The sequence below is a fragment of the Glycine soja genome, chromosome 20 (assembly GCF_004193775.1).
Source record: "Glycine soja cultivar W05 chromosome 20, ASM419377v2, whole genome shotgun sequence".
Taxonomy (NCBI): domain Eukaryota; kingdom Viridiplantae; phylum Streptophyta; class Magnoliopsida; order Fabales; family Fabaceae; genus Glycine; species Glycine soja.
Window position 1 is genome coordinate 42,969,055 of NC_041021.1, and position 18,245 is coordinate 42,987,299.

General features: G+C 32.3%; 3 protein-coding genes across 3 annotated transcripts; all 3 read left to right on the forward strand.

Annotated features, from left to right (window-relative positions):
* Window positions 1–509: 509 nt before the first annotated feature.
* LOC114403666 lies at window positions 510–6,109 on the forward strand. The gene is made up of 10 exons (XM_028366769.1): window positions 510–678; window positions 1,240–1,461; window positions 1,756–1,883; window positions 2,028–2,072; window positions 2,150–2,203; window positions 2,684–2,785; window positions 2,886–3,089; window positions 3,473–3,558; window positions 4,508–5,493; window positions 5,618–6,109. Exons 2-10 carry the CDS (start codon window positions 1,281–1,283, stop codon window positions 5,821–5,823), a joined length of 1,992 nt encoding a protein of 663 aa, XP_028222570.1. The 5' UTR covers window positions 510–678; window positions 1,240–1,280; the 3' UTR covers window positions 5,824–6,109.
* A 1,117-nt stretch (window positions 6,110–7,226) lies between these two features.
* Window positions 7,227–8,415, forward strand: LOC114403668. Its single transcript, XM_028366771.1, has one exon. It carries the CDS (start codon window positions 7,550–7,552, stop codon window positions 8,297–8,299), a length of 750 nt encoding a protein of 249 aa, XP_028222572.1. The 5' UTR covers window positions 7,227–7,549; the 3' UTR covers window positions 8,300–8,415.
* Window positions 8,416–11,725: 3,310 nt separating this feature from the next.
* Window positions 11,726–16,981, forward strand: LOC114403667 (short-chain dehydrogenase TIC 32, chloroplastic-like). Its single transcript, XM_028366770.1, has 8 exons — window positions 11,726–11,925; window positions 12,755–12,986; window positions 13,184–13,263; window positions 13,410–13,563; window positions 14,118–14,196; window positions 15,112–15,196; window positions 16,221–16,267; window positions 16,578–16,981. Exons 1-8 carry the CDS (start codon window positions 11,820–11,822, stop codon window positions 16,734–16,736), a joined length of 942 nt encoding a protein of 313 aa, XP_028222571.1. The 5' UTR covers window positions 11,726–11,819; the 3' UTR covers window positions 16,737–16,981.
* The last annotated feature ends 1,264 nt before the right edge of the window (window positions 16,982–18,245 follow it).

An 18,245-nucleotide genomic window follows, 5' to 3' on the forward strand; every position in this document is an offset into this window, starting at 1 on the left:
GGTTCTATCCAATTATTAATTGGATTTTTTAATTTACCTTTTAATTAAAAAAAAAATCTAGCCGGTTAAGTTTCCAAACTAGTTAAAGAATTTTAATAATAATCATAACAAGGGCCTTGAAGATTAAAAAATTTATTTATTACCTATAAGATCTAAAAGAAAAAATTTGAAAATTATTGGAAATAAATGAGAAATTAAATATTTTTAAAATAATAATAATAATTAATATATGGAAGGCTAAAAAATGTGGCTATTTATAAACAAAAGCAGCGCAATTCGCAATGCTAACCGCCCTTAATTGACGAAAAGTATCAAATTGGTGTATTTTAAAAAAATTAAAAGTTTAAATTAAATTTTTTAAAATAATTTATGGATAGATAAGTCTTATATATATATATATATATATATATATATATATATATTCTTTTTTTTTCTTATTAACAAATTTCGTTTTTATGTTTTTGAAGTTGTTGTTTCTCCTTGCTAGAAACGTTTTTCGCCCCCTGCAAGAACGACACAGAGTTCTCTCCCATACTCTATTTTCTCGCATTTTCTCGACGATTTTCCTTCCATCCAAACACTCTCAATCCCTTCGCAGCCGCTTGCGGTTTATCTTCGGATCCTCACAAGAGAATCTCTTCGGCTTCCAAGCGATCTCTCCCTCCTCCTTCCTCCCTGGTACGTGATCTGTTGTCACTCCGCTGAACTTTCTCACACTCGATCTTTAGATCATGCTCTTAGATTTCGTTATGTTATAGTTTTTTCGAAAAATAAATTCAACTCTCAGTGTTTGTCTTGTTGAGGATGAAAAAGAAGGTTGAACATAGGAGGTTGATTATGTTTATGATAGATCGTGTTTACTGCGATGGATTATTGTGTTCGGTTTAGTGAATCGTAATTAAATTCATAAGGTTATGTGATTATCAATGGAGAATGTGAGAATATAAACCGTAGTGTAGTTTCTACATGGATCTATTGTGCTCTTGTTGAGTTTCGATATGTTTTATTTTTCTCACCGATTTAATGTGTTGAGAGATTCAGTGTTCTATTTTATATAGCTTGTAATATTTTTTTAATTAGTTTGGCATTGGTCAAGCAATATGCAATGTGTTTACAATTTTTATTCGTTCCTTTGAAATTCAATTTGTTGAATATGTGTAATTTCCATCTTCCTTTTCATTTCCCTGTGATTTTAAATTTACCCCCCTGTTTACATGTGTTATTTCATACTTTCTGCAGTCAAATCCTTCAAAGTTTCTTGTAAGTTTTTGTCCGGATAGATGCCAGTTGCAAAACTCCCGGCCTCTGGCACAACCGATTTCAGGAAAACAGACGATGGAAATGATTCTTTAGATACAATAATTAGACAAGCAATTGGAAAAGAACCTTTGCTTTCCTTTCCTAGGGCCGGTGTCAGCCCAGTACAGTGGATTCAATTACTTAATGCTTTAGATCAGCAAGGTAATAGCATTTACTTAGAGATAATATGCAGCCTGTGGTTATATGTTAGCCACGTGTGATTATACAGGCTGCCCACCCTGCCTTCAACAGTAAAATAAAAATCAATAGAAAGTGGAAAACGGAAACAAAAATTTAAAGTCGTTAGACTGGTATTGCCTTTGTGCTGATCTATTCTAGGCTAGCTGAATTGTATGTAAAATGTACCATAAGTAGCTTTTGAGTTTTTTTCTGGTGCTACTGATTCTAAATCCAACATTCTGATCAAAACTTGCATTTGTTTGGCAAAACTTCCAGGGTTGCCTTTGCTCTCTCCTGTGAAGGTTCATTTACAGAAGTGCAACAAGTGTTCTCGAGAATTTTGCTCTCCCATTAACTACAGAAGACATATACGCATACAGCATCGATTGAAAAAGCTTGATAAGGTTATCTTTATATCTTTTAAGTAGAAGTGATTATCTACCACATTGATGCTCTTGGTTCATGCTTTTTCCCCTCAAGAGTATTTTCTGGTTTTCTCTTTTCCAAATCTTCCTCATTTTTTGCCTTATGCTTCTTACTCATTGTAGGATTCTGATAAAAATAGGGATCTTTTAGGGGCATATTGGGATAAGGTAACCTTTCATCGTTGTGAATTTCAGTTATATTCAGAATATATATTGTGTGTGCTAATATTCAATAATATGTGTAGCTCTCCGTAGAAGAGGCAAAGGAAGTTGTGTCATTCAAGAATGTGATGCTGGAGGTAATATCTCTTTTGCTCCTTATGTGACTAGTTTATTTCTATATGAAGTTATGTTAATGTGATTTTCCTTACTCGAGTGCTGGTGATATGTCAATATGTTAGACTATGATTGGTAGAAATGAAAGTGGGGGCAGTTGAGTACATTAGCCTCTACATTCCATTTCACACTCTCACTTCAATTAAGATAAGCTTTTGTTAGTTTGCCATATTATAAGGTTTTGTAGATATGAAATCCTTTCATAAATGTGCTCTTCTGTTTATGCTATAGTTTTGTGTGCTGTATTTGTGACTATTAAAGTTCTTTTTCTTTGCCATATTGGATTAGGAAACTGTCCTGCGTTTGACGAAGGTTGTAGGTGCCTTTTCAAACGTGAATATGATTTATCTTTTCAGCTCTTATTGTTTTCCACTTTTCTCTCAAATAATCGAAGTATCTTTTTTTTTTTTTTTTGTTTCTTCTCCATTTAAAATGCTTTCCAGGAAGTTCCAGGGTCTTCAATTTTAGAAGCTTTGACAACTCTTAGGAAACAAGGATTTTCCTCTCTTCCACAATATTATCTGAGGGCTGGTTCTGCCCTTTTGGTAAGGAACACTGTGTGGTCTTGCTTATCAATTATTCGTTCTGGTTATTTTTCTGCCGATACATTCCTCTGGTAACACAATCCATCTAAATCTTTTGCAGAATATTGTTCAATCCAGGCCTTCTAGTTTTCCTAAATCTTCCCAAGAGTTATTCAGTATCTTAGATGATTCTAGTGAAAAAACATTTTTGGTTGGATCAGCAGTATCAATGCAAAGATATGTTTTTGATGGAGAGGCTGGAAAGATTGGTCTTGAACCAAAAAACCTAGTTGCTTGCACAAGTTTTTTGCTAGAGCAGAATCTGGTAATTTTTTTTTACCTAACTTAATAATGAAAAATCTGTAATGTTATTTTTAGAAGGAAAAATCTATTCTTTTTACCTATAGACTCCTCTTCTTCCTCCCTTCTCATGTGGGTTGTTTATAAGTTAGGTTTATTTGTTGTTCAATTCATTGAATGTCATAATCTTGTATGATGTTAGTGATATAAAGTCATGCTAGAGGCCTTCTTCGCCAAATAGCTCAAGTTTTGAGGAGTGTTGGTCATTATAACAAAAGCCTTAGTTGGACAAATGCATGTACATACACATATGCACATTTAGTTCTTAGTCACTAACCCAAAAATTGTGGTTTTCTTTATTAGTTCTTAGTTACAGTAATGATGAAATATGAATTTCCTTTCATATAGGTGAAGGCCTGGCTTGCTGACAAGGATGCTGAAGCATTGAGATGCCAGAAGCTGCTGGTGGAGGAAGAGGAAGCTGCTCAGAAAAGGTACATTTAGTGCTATGACTAGTTTGTCCTTCAACCTATCCTTTTGTGGTACCTTTTCCCAATCTTTCCCTTTTTTCTAGTGCCTTTATTGATATAAGATTAGGTCTTGTCGGTCTGCGTCTGCCTTGAGTGATTCTTGATTTTCATTTGAATTTTTAGGTTCTTGAGGAATGGCAAATATTTCAAGGGTTTGTTGGGTTGAGTTTCATATATACAAAAATATTGTCTAATCTTCAATTTATTTGTGTCTCTAAAAGTTTGTCTTGTTTAGTTTTGGGTGCTTGATTTTTCATTGTCCCTCCTTTACAGGGCAGTCACCATGATTGGACGAAATTTAGGATTAAAAGTGGAGCCCGAGCATAACAATTTTTAATTCTTTTAATAGCAGAATTGAGGAAATTTATATATTCATTGAATCAATGCAGCTGAAAAAGCACAAGCAAAAAATCTAACTTGGTTTCATAGGCTCTTGCGGTCATGAGAGAAACAAATTCCAAATTGATTAACTGGGATCAGTTTCTAAGAAAGATAGGGGTGTTATGATCATGCAGCATAACTCATGCATAGTTTTAGCAAAATTTGACTAGTCCAACTGCACAGACAGAACATCATAATGCAACAGTTTTCACTTTGTTTACCCACTGTCTAGCTTGCTGTCATTATGAATATTTCTAGAGACTAGAATAGACTTACATTGACATATGATGCTTATGTACTGCCTTCTATTTCTCTTGCTTTTGTTTTGTCTGAATTTTCTAATGGCATCTGTGACTTCTAATGTCCTACAACAAATAAACTAAGCTGCATTATTTTTAATTATTTGGGCATCTTTAAGTTTTTCTTATAGAAAATCCAATGAGGTACTAGATATATTGTGGTCTAGATGTACTCTTTTGTAAACTAGTCATAACGTGTGGGTTCTTTATTTAATTTTTCGCTCTATTTATAGAAAATATGAGATTTTAGAGAGGAAACACCAGAAAAAGCTTAGACAGAAAGAACACAAGGCAAGGGAACGACTCGAAGATGACACAGAAATTAAAGAGAACATACGCAGCACAGGAGAGGATGTTTCACCAACTGAAGCATCTTCTGGTACATGTGACTTTGAAGCACATAATCCAGATATATTTGCGGATAATTCTACTCCTCCACATGTAACTTCTCGCTGCCTAGACAATGATGAAGTTATAGAAGGGGTTACACTGTCAGGGTATGATTTTGACACTGATCAGTATATAGAACGACAGACATCACGAGGACATAATCACCGGCGCATAATGGCTACCAGATGGCAAGGGCTGCCAAAATCTCAATGGGCCATAGCCAATGGTTCGCATCCAGGCCATAATTCTCAAATGTCAAAGCTTGGAGTCATTCAAAAACATGGAACCAACTGTGATCAAAGGGTAGCTCCTATAGTTAATGGTAGTAAGTTTTGGAGCCGAAAACCTAAACCAGAAACTAATGGTGTGGTTTTAAAGGCCAAACTGCAGAAAGAACCAGACAAATGTAAGAATCATGAAGTTTTGATAGGATCTGTATCAGTTTGTCTGGGAAATTGCAGCCATTCAGAAGGGAATTTGGTGGCACCCCAGCGGGACAGCTTGGTAGATAATCTAGCCAAGCAGAATACTGCTCAGGAGAAGCCAGTGAAACATGATTCCTCTCAGGGAAGTAACGGTCGGTTAACAGTTAAACTTTGGAGGCCGGTTAGCCAGCATGGAACTAAAGATCTATTGCCACTTCAAAATGGTGGTACAGAAGCTGATGTAATTAATGGAAAATATGACCTAAATTTGTCAGGTCAATGTAGTTTGAGGTTGTGTAGTATAGATGGTAGTGATATTGGTTTTGGGGACAATTTTTCCCACACTGGAGATTCAGAAAGCTTACGTCTATCCAGCCATGCTGCAAAAGCCTTTCTTGTACAAAGTGAGCTTTGCTATTTTATTATACATTTCTGTGTTTGTTCTATTTTACTGTACTCCCAGTGAGATTAATGCTTGGCTTGGCTTGGTTTTAATTTCATTGACTAATTAAAACAATTGTCATGCAGGATGGAAAGAAGCTATCTCATCAAACCATGTGAAGTTGTTTGTTACACCTGATTGTCAATCTACTAATGCGGACAGATGTAGCATTATTGCAAATTCAGAGAACCGATTGCCTGCAACCTCTGGAGTTGCCAAATCCAAACCCAAAACGAAGCTTGAGAAGGGAATGAAGATAAAGTACATTCCCAAACAAAAAGCAACAACCTAGTAAGAAGAATCAAAGAAGAAATCGGGTTATTTAATTATGACAGATATGCATAATTTGACTTCTCGCCAATTAATTTTACTAACAGAGGTTCCAGTTTTATCGATGGTCTTTCTGTCAGAAAATTGGAGGTAGGGTTTTGCGGGAAAGTCTTTTTATATTCCGTCCTTTTCCTTCAAATGATGGCATAGGGGATTGTGCATTAAGTTTATTTTTTTCTTGTGACATTTTTACCAAAATTTTTGTGTAATAAATTTGTCTAGTTATTATAAAATGGCATTTAATAGTAGCATAAATGTGTTTAGGAGTTTCAACTGATTAGAAAAATATCGTTTATCGATGAATAGATGTTCAATTAAGCGTTTATTTAATGAGTTTTTATTTTGATAAATTACAGATTATAGAATTGATTAAAATAAGATAAAATATATATAAAAAATAACTTGTTTTATTTTGTTTTAAATTTAGTTAAGTTTGTTATAAATTCTACCAGTCAAAAAACCTGTAATGCGTAATAAGGGATGTTGACAGTAATCAAAATTTATATCTACCAAATTATGTCGTTCAGTAGTATTAGTTTAGTTTTTTTAAAATGTGAAAATTTATTTTATGATACCATATTGATTAGTTCAACTTCAAGATGAAAAGGGAGGAAAATTCAAATATATAATTTTCCCTATTTTAGTTAATTTTTTTTTAAAGTTACTCTATTCTTCTCTTCTTTTATAAAAATACTTTTTTTTAAAGAAATTTTCTCTAGATTTATTTTAACTGATGCAAGTGGGATTTTGATTTATCTACGAGATTATAAAACTAATCTTAATCAAGGGTATAGTCGTTTTTAATGGTTTATGTTCCTGTTCATAAGACATTTTTAAAAAAAATTGTTGTCTTTTTTTAGAAGATTTCATTTCAAGTGTTTTATGTTTGTTTTTTTTTTTTTTACTAAAACACTTTTATCTATTTTAATTTAAATTGAATGATACTTTAAATTGTCTGATTCTCTTCTATGAAGATTAAAGAACATGAATAGACTATTAATGTTTAAAGTAAATTTGAAAAAGTATTACAAATTTAATACTGTTATTTAAATTAATTATTTTTTAATATGCATTAAATTAACTAATTAATCAACTACTTTTATTTATAAAAACTTGGCTTGTTTAAAGTAAATTTGAAAAATTGTTTTGTTTTGGGGCTAAGCGATCCTTACAGTTACAGCAAATGTTAAAATCTTGGTTTGGAGGCGCCCCTGAATCTAAAACCCGTGATTTTCAGGGACTGCAGGCATCAAATGGTCGAGACTCGACCACTTCCACCGAATCTCAGGGCCTGGAACCAGCCACCAAGACTTACAATATTAATTAAGCACACGCCTCATAACTAGAAACATAAGTATGCCACGTAAGCCATCAACCTTACCTTAAACCTGCCATTTGTCTACCATTTCCACCGCATCATCCAATCTTATCTATTTTCCTGCTTCTGCTTCCCTTCACTCCCATAGTTTCTTCTCCCAAATTCTTCCCACCATCTTTTGATCAATTTTCAAATTTTACTGCATCTTCAGTTTATTCCCATGCCATCACTTTAATCATCTTCTCTTCTGAGTTCTAGATTCCCCGTTCTGCTCAGATAGTTAAACATAAAGCAAATTGTCCCATCAAACTATTTCTTCTTCACTTCTTCCTTCCATTCACACATTTTCTTAGTATAGTAGTTGCACAAAATGTCAGGTGGTGTTGGTCCAACTGGCAGTGACATTAGCCTCCCACAAGAACAAGAAGTTGATCACAAAGAGCAGCAAGAACAACATTCACTCAAGAATCTCCACAAAACCATCACCACCACGCCTCACAAGCCAACTTTCCTCTCTTTCCGCCATCTCAATTGCTTGGCTGTGGTGGTTGTCTTATCTTCCAGTGGCATGGTTGCCCCTGAAGACTTTGCTTTTGTGCTCTTCTCCATAATCTACATGTACTTCTTATCAAAGATGGCTTTCCCATCTCTTCACCCATCAAAGGAGGAACCTTTAGTTTTCAACCCAAAAAACAAGCTCCTTGCCCTCTATGTGTTTATAGGGGCCATCATTGGACTTTATGCCCCAATAGCTTATATCTTGGAGGGAATATTTGAGGGTGACAAGGAAGGGATCAAAGCAGCTGCACCCCATGTTTTTCTCTTGTCTAGCCAAGTCTTCATGGAAGGGGTGGCATTCTCTGGCATGTTCTCAACTCCAATGAGAGCTTTTGTGCCTGTCTTTTACAACTCAAGGAGGATTTTCACCATTGTGGATTGGCTTAGGAGTGAGATCAACAAGGTTAATGAAGAGCACAGTGGGTCTGATAGGAGGATCTTTGTTGGGAGAGTACTTGCTGTAGCTAACATGGCCTTCTGGTGCTTCAATTTGTTTGGATTTTTGTTGCCTGTTTATCTTCCAAAAGTTTTTAGGTTGTATTACGCTGGTCACAAAGACTGATCAAGGACAAGGAGTCATGTAGTTTTCTTTTGATGTATAAGGTCTTGAACCATAATTTACTGTTGGTTAGTGTATGATATTTTCATAGTAAATGTATTTGGTTGTGTAGATATATACCCTCTCCTGTGTGGCATATTTTGTTGTTGCCGTTATTTATTCTTCTTTTACACCTAGAAAGAGGGACAAACAGGAGGAAAGGAGAGAGTAGATATTAAACTTATGAATCAAAAAGTTATATCATGATTCATCTCGTGAAGATTAATAGTTTCAGTATGGAAGGAAGGATTGACATGTTCCGGAAGAGAGATAGGAAAACAGCATAATTTCTTGTTTGCTGGTATTGATTCCATCTTGTTGACACTTCTTGATTGTAACTGCATACTCCAATTTGTGGTCTACGAAGTAGAAGTAAATTTGAACTTGAACGATTAAAGTCCCATTAGCTGTTATATTTGGCTATAAAAATTTGATGACTTAGCCGTTTGATTACAACTAACGGCTAACTCAAGCATTTCTTTTAGATAATTTTCTTGAAGATATTTTATTCTTTAACGTGGGTTTCCAATCCCCTCCAAAGAATCTTCATGGGCAGTGGTCTTCAAAACTATTAACACGCAACTCAACTTTTATATACAGACTCTTTTTCTTTTTTATCCCACATGCAGGAGTTCTAGTTCTAAAACAAATCTTAGGGATTTTCTGCAAATTTCTTCTACACCCAGTGGTGAGAGGGAAATCTCAAAAAAATCCTTCTGTAAGACTTTTAAGGATTGTGAATAATGGTTGCAAGACTCAAATTCATAATTTTTGTGTTATTATCAATGTTATAAAATAATTAATATTATTATATATAATACTAAAATTTTTATGTATATTTAATACACATACGTTTACGTATATTTAATACACATACGTTTACGTGATAATTAATTTTTTTACAACAAATTTTTATTAACCCTATAATTTTTATTAAAAATTTATATATCTAAAAAATATATTATTAGATCAAAATTAATTATAATAAGGTTAAAAATAAAAATCTACTTAATGTAATAATTATAAAAAAAATATATTAAAAATATATATATATAAAACAATATATTATTAGATCAAAATTAATTGTAATAAGGTTAAAAATAAAAATCTAAAAATCTACTTAATATAATAATTATAAAAAAAAAAAATAGGGGATACAGATTTACAATCCGTGTAAATTACGACTCTATCATCCGTCTCGATGAAGATTAAAAAAAGGGCTTAATTTATTGTATTATTTTTCAATCAAAATCAAAGTTTCACTTAGATAATATGGATAATCCTTTCATGCAAACTCTTTTTATGCGGATTACCAAAGTGGATTTCTGATTCAATCAAAATCAAAGACTGTTTGGATGGTATGGTAGGCACGTAGCGTAATCATGTGGTGTTTATGAGGCATACTTATCAAATGCATCACTCAAGATGGGATTCTCCTTTTATTAGATATGGGGAGCGAAGCTGACTTGTGATGGGTCTTATATCCACATGAATGGATAAAATGAGTTTAAAAAGTAATAATGCCACCGAAGTAAGGCCTTATATATCACGAGTTTAAAATGACTTGTGATGGGTCTTATATCACTCCTTTAGTTGCAACTTGCCTTGCAATAGGTCTGATTCTTAATTTTTAAAATCGATTTTTTTTACTGTAATTTGAATTTTTTTAACACAATAGTATATGTTATTGATGTAAGGCCTCTCTTCTTAATAACTTTCTTTTTGTCATTAATAACGTTTGAATTAATTACATAGTTGTAATTCTTCACATTTAAAATCCAATTAATTACGGTCCCACTGTAATTCTTGACATTTTCAAATCCAATTAATTATGTACCTGTAATTCTTGACATTTGAAATTGTGTTAATTACATAGTTTTTATTAGTGAATTAATTACACGGGTGCAATTTCTTGACAATATTTGAAATCTAATTAATGGCCACCGTTTTTTTTCCCACACTATTTGGAGTGCAGCATATTCTTTCATAAATTATTAAAGATTTTACACTTATGAAAGGAAATATAAGAATTTACTTTTATGTTAATGAACAGTTTACTAGAAATCACATTAATATTCAAATAATAAGAATAAAATTATACTTTTAAAATTCATTATAATAAATTTAATGTACTTTTTTTTTCCTATTTACTCCTTTCTAACTTACATATTCATTGAATGTTTTATTTTATCTAACTTAAAAAATATAAATAGAATATAATATATAGAAATACATATTTTTTTATTAAAGTACAAAGAGAAAATTATACTTAATTCATATGAACAGTCTATCTTAAATCACATTAATATTTGAAATACCGGAAATTATGCTATTATGATTTTAGTACTTTTTAATTATAATTATAATAATTTTAATAAAAAATTGTTTTTGAATCACACTATCTTATGATTTAACTCTTCAAATTGTGCATATTTATCTATAATATAATTGAGAGAAATCAACCTCTTAAATAAATCTCAATACTTTAAGAGATTAATCCTTATTGATTCTTGATCGAGGTAGCTGAGTTCACCCAAAAATATAATACAATAGTATATTATTATGTAATTTGTTGAGATTTTTGTATATATTTTAGATTAAATAATATGAAAATAATTATTATCAAATTTTCAAATCAAATAATCGAATGTGTTTTTTCCAAAAAATAATATTTAAATTTTATTGTGCTTTTCCAAAAAAATAATTTAATTAAAATATAGTGATTGTCACCTAATTACACTTTTATATACTAAGTATATGACAAGTTTATTAAATTTATAATAACTCCTAAAGTGTATTCTTTTCTCTCTCAAACAAAATATTTCTAGTACACATGATCAAGAATCAAGGTCTTGATAACAATAACATATTTTAAAACTCAATTATTTATAAATAATGTTAAATTCTTCGTTATAAAAAACTTTACACTTAAAAAAACATTTACATGTCATTATTTTGGAGAAAAAGATATAAAAACTTAGTACAATTTTTTTTTATCTCACTTTTAACTTTAAATAGATTTCAAAACAATAAATTGAAAATGTTTAAGGTTATAAAAATTTAAAAAACACAGACTAATTTAAACGATTATAAAAACATATAAATTTTTTCATAAATTATTTTTATCTATAGCAATGAAACTTAAATATGAAGAAGCTTAAAATAACTTATATATATAACTCAACAAACTGAGTTAGATTTCTTTGTTTCATAAAGTTTAATAAACATAATTATATTTTTTAATACTCTCAATTAGAAAACATCCTTGATATAATAGTATAATTATTAAAAAAAATAACAATCTTTCTCCTGTTTGTGATTGGATAAGCAATATATGGAATACATGCAAGTACTATTATTTATATCCACGTTGGTCGGTAACTTGTTTTTCAATTTCAGGTGGTCGTGTGGTGCAACGCAGTCCTTTTTCTATTTGTATGTTTGTATGAGACTGAGAAAGATAGAGAGATAGTGTGTGCAGAAGATGTGGCTATTCGGCAGAAAAGGGGCTTCTGGGTTTTCATCATCATCCACTGCAGAGCAAGTCACTGAAGGAATTGATGGAACTGGTTTCACTGCCATTGTCACAGGTTAATGATTCCCAGATGTGTATCTTTCCCTTATGAAAAAATCATTTTTTTCTTACAACTTTTTCATCTGATCTTGCTGATGCTTTTTTGTTATAATCGTTGGCTAAAAAAAACCATATATGTTTTGATTTTGATGCAAATTTTCTTGTATCCAGTTCAATGATTGACTGAACAAATTGAAAAAGAAAAAAAAAATCATTTCTTGTTCAATTGGCTTCTGCTATAGCCAACCAAGCTATACGGTAGTTTTTTTTCTTCCACCTATATTATTTTTCCATCATGTTAATGAGTTTTTGAGCGTGCCTTACTGTTGAATACATGTTTTTTTTGCTATATGTTGCATAGATAGAACCAATGTTTTAAATTGCAGACATACACAGTTGAGATTTCGTAGCGATCCTTGATATTATGGGAAATTGCGGCTGGTTCAGCCATGATTGTGGTCACAGAAATCCCAAAAATCTTGATGTTGCGGCTGAAATTGTGGTCGCACACCGTTCTTTTATAGCTTGTATAGAACTATTGGGAAGTAGAACCCTGCAAATTTGCATCAGATGTTGGCTTGTGGAGTGATTTACAAGCTTTGTCAATGAAGATCCAAACCCGGCATTGAACTAATGCCTTTTGCAGTGGACTCTATATGATTTAGCCCAAGAAAATTGCATCCCTAGAACTAAGTTAATGCAGCAACAAAAACTGGCGTCTTTGGTGGGGCATAACTTGTGCACTCTGCATATGCATGCTTCGTTGAATTTTTGCTACTGGCGTGATAGATAATTCTTGAAATGTTCCGTTGTTTAACTGTGGTTTGTGGACATTATGGTAACAGGGGCATCCAGTGGTATTGGCACTGAGACTACGCGTGTTCTTGCTTTGCGTGGTGTCCATGTGATTATGGGTGTGAGAAATATGCTTGCTGCTAAAGATGTCAAAGAAACAATACTCAAGGAGATTCCCTCCGCTAAAGTTGATGCCATGGAGTTAGATCTCAGTTCGATGAAGTCTGTCAGGAAATTTGCATCAGAGTTTAAGTCCTCTGGTCTTCCATTGAACATCTTAATGTAAGAAAAGGAGATGGCATGCATCACATTATCAACTTTATTTTCACTATTTATTTTATCACTTTGTTTTTAGTAAAGTTGTTAGTTACTAGTTCCCTCTCATTATGCGTGCCTATGTTCCAATTGAGCCCTCTTAATCCCAATCTTCAAGGAAACACAGGAGTAATATTGCTTTCTGGTTTGTTTGTTATTATAAGAAACAATGCAGGAATTATGGCTTGCCCTTTCAGTCTCTCTAAAGACAAAATTGAACTACAGTTTGCCACAAATCACATAGGTATGTTTAATGTGTGTATGTGTAATACTACACTGACGATTGTCGCAACCAATATAATTGGGTCATATTGATTCTTTAACTGCACAGACTGAGAAGATGTGGTAGTGATCTTAATCCTGATGTTTTTATTTAATATAATTTTGCAGGTCATTTTCTCTTGACAAATCTTTTGTTGGACACTATTAAAAAAACTTCACGTGAATCAAAGAAAGAAGGAAGAATTGTTAATGTTTCCTCTGAGGCTCACCGATTTGCATATTCTGAAGGAATCTGTTTTGACAAAATTAATGATGAATCAAGGTAATATGTAACCTAAATTCAAATTATGACAAGATATTCTGGCAATCTTTTTTTTTATCTTTGTAACTTTTAATGAAAGAGGAACTTATTGAGAGAGGAAAGGAAGGCTCGTGCTGGAGATTTCAATTTTATTATCTCAGGCAATCAGCTCTAGTATTTGTTTTATTATAAAAATTATTATTCAATGTTAAGTTTATGATTATGCTATGAATTTTTTTTATTGCTCAGATTTTCTGTGAGTATTGGAGAATATGCCAGATCTGATGCAAAAAATCTGTTGATAGGATTTAGTGCTCATGGATATAATTGTAGACCTATACTTATGTACATCTTAGTTGCATTTAGTAGAATTAAGAACGGAGACATGATTTTTGTATTACTTGCTGAAAGAAGAAGCGGTGTATATTTGATTACGCTTGCTTGTTTACAGCTAAAACGGTTCACTCACTTTAGTTTTCTTGAAAAATTAAGCATGAAAGCACGATTCCTGTTCCTGTAGTATTTATCGACTGGAGAAGTGTTATGTACAATTACATTTGCTTCCTTGATTTCAGTTACAACAACTGGCGTGCATATGGGCAGTCAAAGCTTGCCAACATTTTACATGCAAATGAACTTACAAGACGTCTCAAGGTGTGCTGGCTTCTCCTTTACAGTGGTGTAATTTACATATTATCTGGTTAAATAGTCAGTTAATAGTACTCTTTTTTTGCACCATAGTGCAACATTTTAGCTGGCCATTGAAGGACATAACAAGTTACCATTATTATCCCTGATTTATGTTAGCTTTTGACTGATTAATAAGAGACTGATCCTTAGTTTTATGTGTTCGTTCATTGTCTCTTTGGCTTTTGTCAGTTGATTAAGAAACTTATATTTCTAATTGAACATAATCAGATTGTGGCATGACCTTTGTTAAATGTAAATAATTCCTATTTTCACCTTGGTTCAAATGTGAACAACTCTATTGTATTTTTGAGTTATCTTTGCTTTCTTGCTTGATAGGTTAGCAGATTCACACTTGAGCCAAATTTGTTTCTTCTTTCTGATTCACTATGTTCATTGTGCTCTAAGGAATTAAACTATTTTATCAGAAGCTATCAGCTTATCTAGGATTTCATTTAGAATTACTTAATTTTTAACAGTATTTTTCTTCTTCACACTACACTCTTTCTAATCCCTTTATCTTGTTGGTTATGTATAAAAAATTGCTCATTATTGTAATTATCTATTAATTAATTCTGACCATATCTTTTGAGAATATGGTTGTTGACTTGTTTTAAGAAAAAGTAGGTGATTGTTGATGTCCAATATTTGTTAGTCACAATTTCATTGGAAATTTTAGCCACTCAATTTAGGTTTGTGACAAAGTTTGAACTTTGAATTCCTTATGGAAAACACAATCATATAATCATCATGTTACTTTGTTTTTCATTCTGCTTTTCAGTGTCTTTCTTTTTCTTTGTTTGATGAGTAAAGATGGTGCTTTGTTTTTGCCACATTTACTGTCTTTTATGTGTATAATATTATGTATTGCATCTTGATCAGGAAGATGGGGTGGATATTTCTGCAAATTCTCTTCATCCAGGAACAATCACCACCAATCTTTTCCGGCATAACAGTGCAGTGAATGGTAACTACCACGTTGTTCTATTCATGTGAATTCATGTTCAGGTCTAGGAATTGTGTAGGTCATGGGTTTTGGTATACTAAATGATGTATTCTGCATTATCTTTTTTATTTGTTTCATTTTAGTTGTCTTTTAAAATGCAATAAGCTCGCATTTGTCTACATTGCTTTATGGTGTTATATCCTAAATTTGGTACAAGAATATTTTTCAAAAAACAACAGTTTAATACCTAATAGGAAAAGGTTGGTGATGAAACACTAGGGGTGAGAATTGGTGTAAGATTTTTATTTGAATGAAAGAGCCTAAGCTCTTACGAAGGACACCAGAGCCTCATCTCCTCAGGGAAGAACTTTCTCTGTCTAAAAGCTACCAAAATATCCAACCTTCTTCTCACACTATTCAGACTTGATTCCCACATTGGAAGTGTAGGATTGCAGTGTGCAGCTTGAGCTCTTAAATTACAACAGCTGACATTTGTGGTGTGGTTCTTCTGAGGTTCTTATCAATTGGTATTAGACATTCGGATTGTTGTGGAGTGTGACAGGATGTTAGGATCCAATTGCAAGGTATGGGGCTTGGCTACTTGAGTTTCACATTGGAAGTACAAGGTTCTGATGTGGGTTTATAAGGCCTTGAGCTTTGCCATTACAACAACTAGTTTTTATGGTGCATTCTCCCATGGTTCTTATCACTCTACCACTCCCCTTGCCCCTATAAGTATAACCACACTCTGCTAGGCCTTTTCTGCTTACAAGTATAGGCCTATGTTCAATCTTGCTGCTTACATCAGGTCCATGATCAGGTACTCTATCAGTTAGCTTTATTGAATATTGAATACAGATATGCTGAAGAACATCTTGAACAATCTTGTGAAGCACTCCCCATGATCACTCGCTGAAGGCCTTTTAGTTTTATAACACTTAATTGCTACATCAATTCCTGTCTATGAAATTTGTTTATTTTTTTTTTATTGCAGATAATGATAGTAGCTGAGTTTTATGTGTATATTTCTGTTTGATTTGAGCAGGTCTAATTAATGTGATTGGGAGACTGGTGCTTAAAAATGTCCAGCAGGTACGTTGAATCAGTATGACCTATGATTTATAAATGTCAGGGCACCATGTTGTTATTTAGGGCATTACCAATTTTATTATGAATACCAATACTCATGAGTTGTCAAACATTTATTTGTTGTTAATTATATTTGGTACGATTAAAACCATTTGTTATGAAATTAAGTAATTAACCAGTAAATAATTGACAACTCACCTAGATGCAGTATCCATAAGGATACAATGTACTCTTTTTAACCCAGAATAGGATTCAAACACTCCTCGTGTTTCATATGGGATTTTCCTGACACCTTGTCCAACCTTTAATGCAGGGAGCAGCAACAACATGCTATGTAGCATTGCACCCACAAGTAAAGGGAATCAGTGGCAAGTATTTTTCAGACAGTAATTTGGCAAAAACAACCGCACAGGGGACTGACTCTGATTTGGCCAAGAAACTATGGGATTTCAGCATGGATTTGACTAAGTAACCCAAGTGTTATCTGTCAATGGAGATACTTATTAAATGAACAGCATCAATTATATAACTTGCTGTAATATATTTATAGCGAGATTTTGATTCCTAAATTGCATAGACATAAGTTTTAGGCTTACTCTATAATTTAATGGTCCTACTCTACTCCAACCTTTTACTTTGCACAGAATTTATACCAATTTGAGTCGCAAACATGGAGTTTCAATCTCTTCGTTAAGAGTGTGACTTTCTACACTATTATTTTAAGCCATCGTGGGAAACTCCTCACCAATCAATGTCTCTTTGGTTCACACATTCTCGGACAAACCAAGATTCATCCGTGGGTGTCTATTCCTCTTTAAGCTCTTGTGACATTTTTGCATCAAATCACAGAGCAGGACTTTCTGTTATGGTAACAATTAGTGGAGCCTGTTATTAAGGCTCATTGCTTGCACCACTTTCTTGTTTCTCTGTAAATAAGCTCACGTTCCTCACTGTTTTTCACCAATCCAACATTTCTGGTGTGGAAGTGGCAGGACCAAATGTTGCTTTCTTGGATCCAATTGTCACTCTCTAGTCTTTTAATGCCCTTAAGTGTGTGCTCCAACACCTGAGCCAGTTTCTAATAAAGTTGTTACACATTTTTGCTCAACTTCCTTAGTGTTTTTCTCTCACCATTTACTTTACCGTCTTTGGGTTAAATATTCAGGAAGACTTTTTGTCGCCCATAATAGTTTTTATAGAGGATGTATGTGATTTTGTGCCGATTTTTTTTTTTAATTATGAATGGGTGGCAGTTAGAAAATTTGTTTTCAATTTTATACCTGCGAATAAATCTTTAGCTATAACTTGCTTTACATAACTAATTCTTGTCATTTGAAACTCATGGCTACATTTTTTTTTCCCATTTGAATGACAACAAATTCTTTCATAACTTAATTGAAGACATCTCAAAAAATAAAAAAACTTAATTGAAGACTTTTCTTACATGAACAACTTTTAAAAAATTTATACATTAATATCTATATACAAATTTGTTAACACACATTATAATACATGAGATGAACACTTTTATATTTTTATAAAAGCAAACATAGAAGATATGAAAAGATATAACAAACGGTGATAAATATTTTTTATGAAAGTATAAGAAATCATACTTAATTCATAGAATGAACAATTTACCTTAAATTACATTAATATTTGAATTACTTGAAAGAAATTATGTTATTATAATTTTAATAACTTTTAATTATTGTTATAATAATTTTAACTAATTTATTTTTAGCTTATTTATAATCTTCTGTCTTAATTCTTCAAATTGCATATTCTTATTTGTAATATAAGAGTATGTTATTATTGATTTATTGATATTTTTATATATTTTGATCAAATTATTATTATCATTAAATTTTCAAATCAAATCCCAGATTGTGACTTTTTCTCCAAATAATATTAAAAGTGTATTTTGATTTTTTAACAAAAAATAATTAAAATGCATCAATTAACTTTTATAATAATTACT

Bases quoted from the DNA above. Each gene is read 5' to 3' on its own strand.
- LOC114403667 (XM_028366770.1), top strand. From the start codon at position 11,820: ATGTGGCTATTCGGCAGAAAAGGGGCTTCTGGGTTTTCATCATCATCC. The intron at 12,987-13,183 runs GTAAGAAAAGGA...TGTTATTATAAG, and splicing joins CTTCCATTGAACATCTTAAT to AAACAATGCAGGAATTATGG. The intron at 16,268-16,577 runs GTACGTTGAATC...CCTTTAATGCAG, and splicing joins TGCTTAAAAATGTCCAGCAG to GGAGCAGCAACAACATGCTA.
- LOC114403666 (XM_028366769.1), top strand. From the start codon at position 1,281: ATGCCAGTTGCAAAACTCCCGGCCTCTGGCACAACCGATTTCAGGAAA. The intron at 1,462-1,755 runs GTAATAGCATTT...CAAAACTTCCAG, and splicing joins TAATGCTTTAGATCAGCAAG to GGTTGCCTTTGCTCTCTCCT. The intron at 3,090-3,472 runs GTAATTTTTTTT...CCTTTCATATAG, and splicing joins TTTTGCTAGAGCAGAATCTG to GTGAAGGCCTGGCTTGCTGA.
- LOC114403668 (XM_028366771.1), top strand. From the start codon at position 7,550: ATGTCAGGTGGTGTTGGTCCAACTGGCAGTGACATTAGCCTCCCACAA.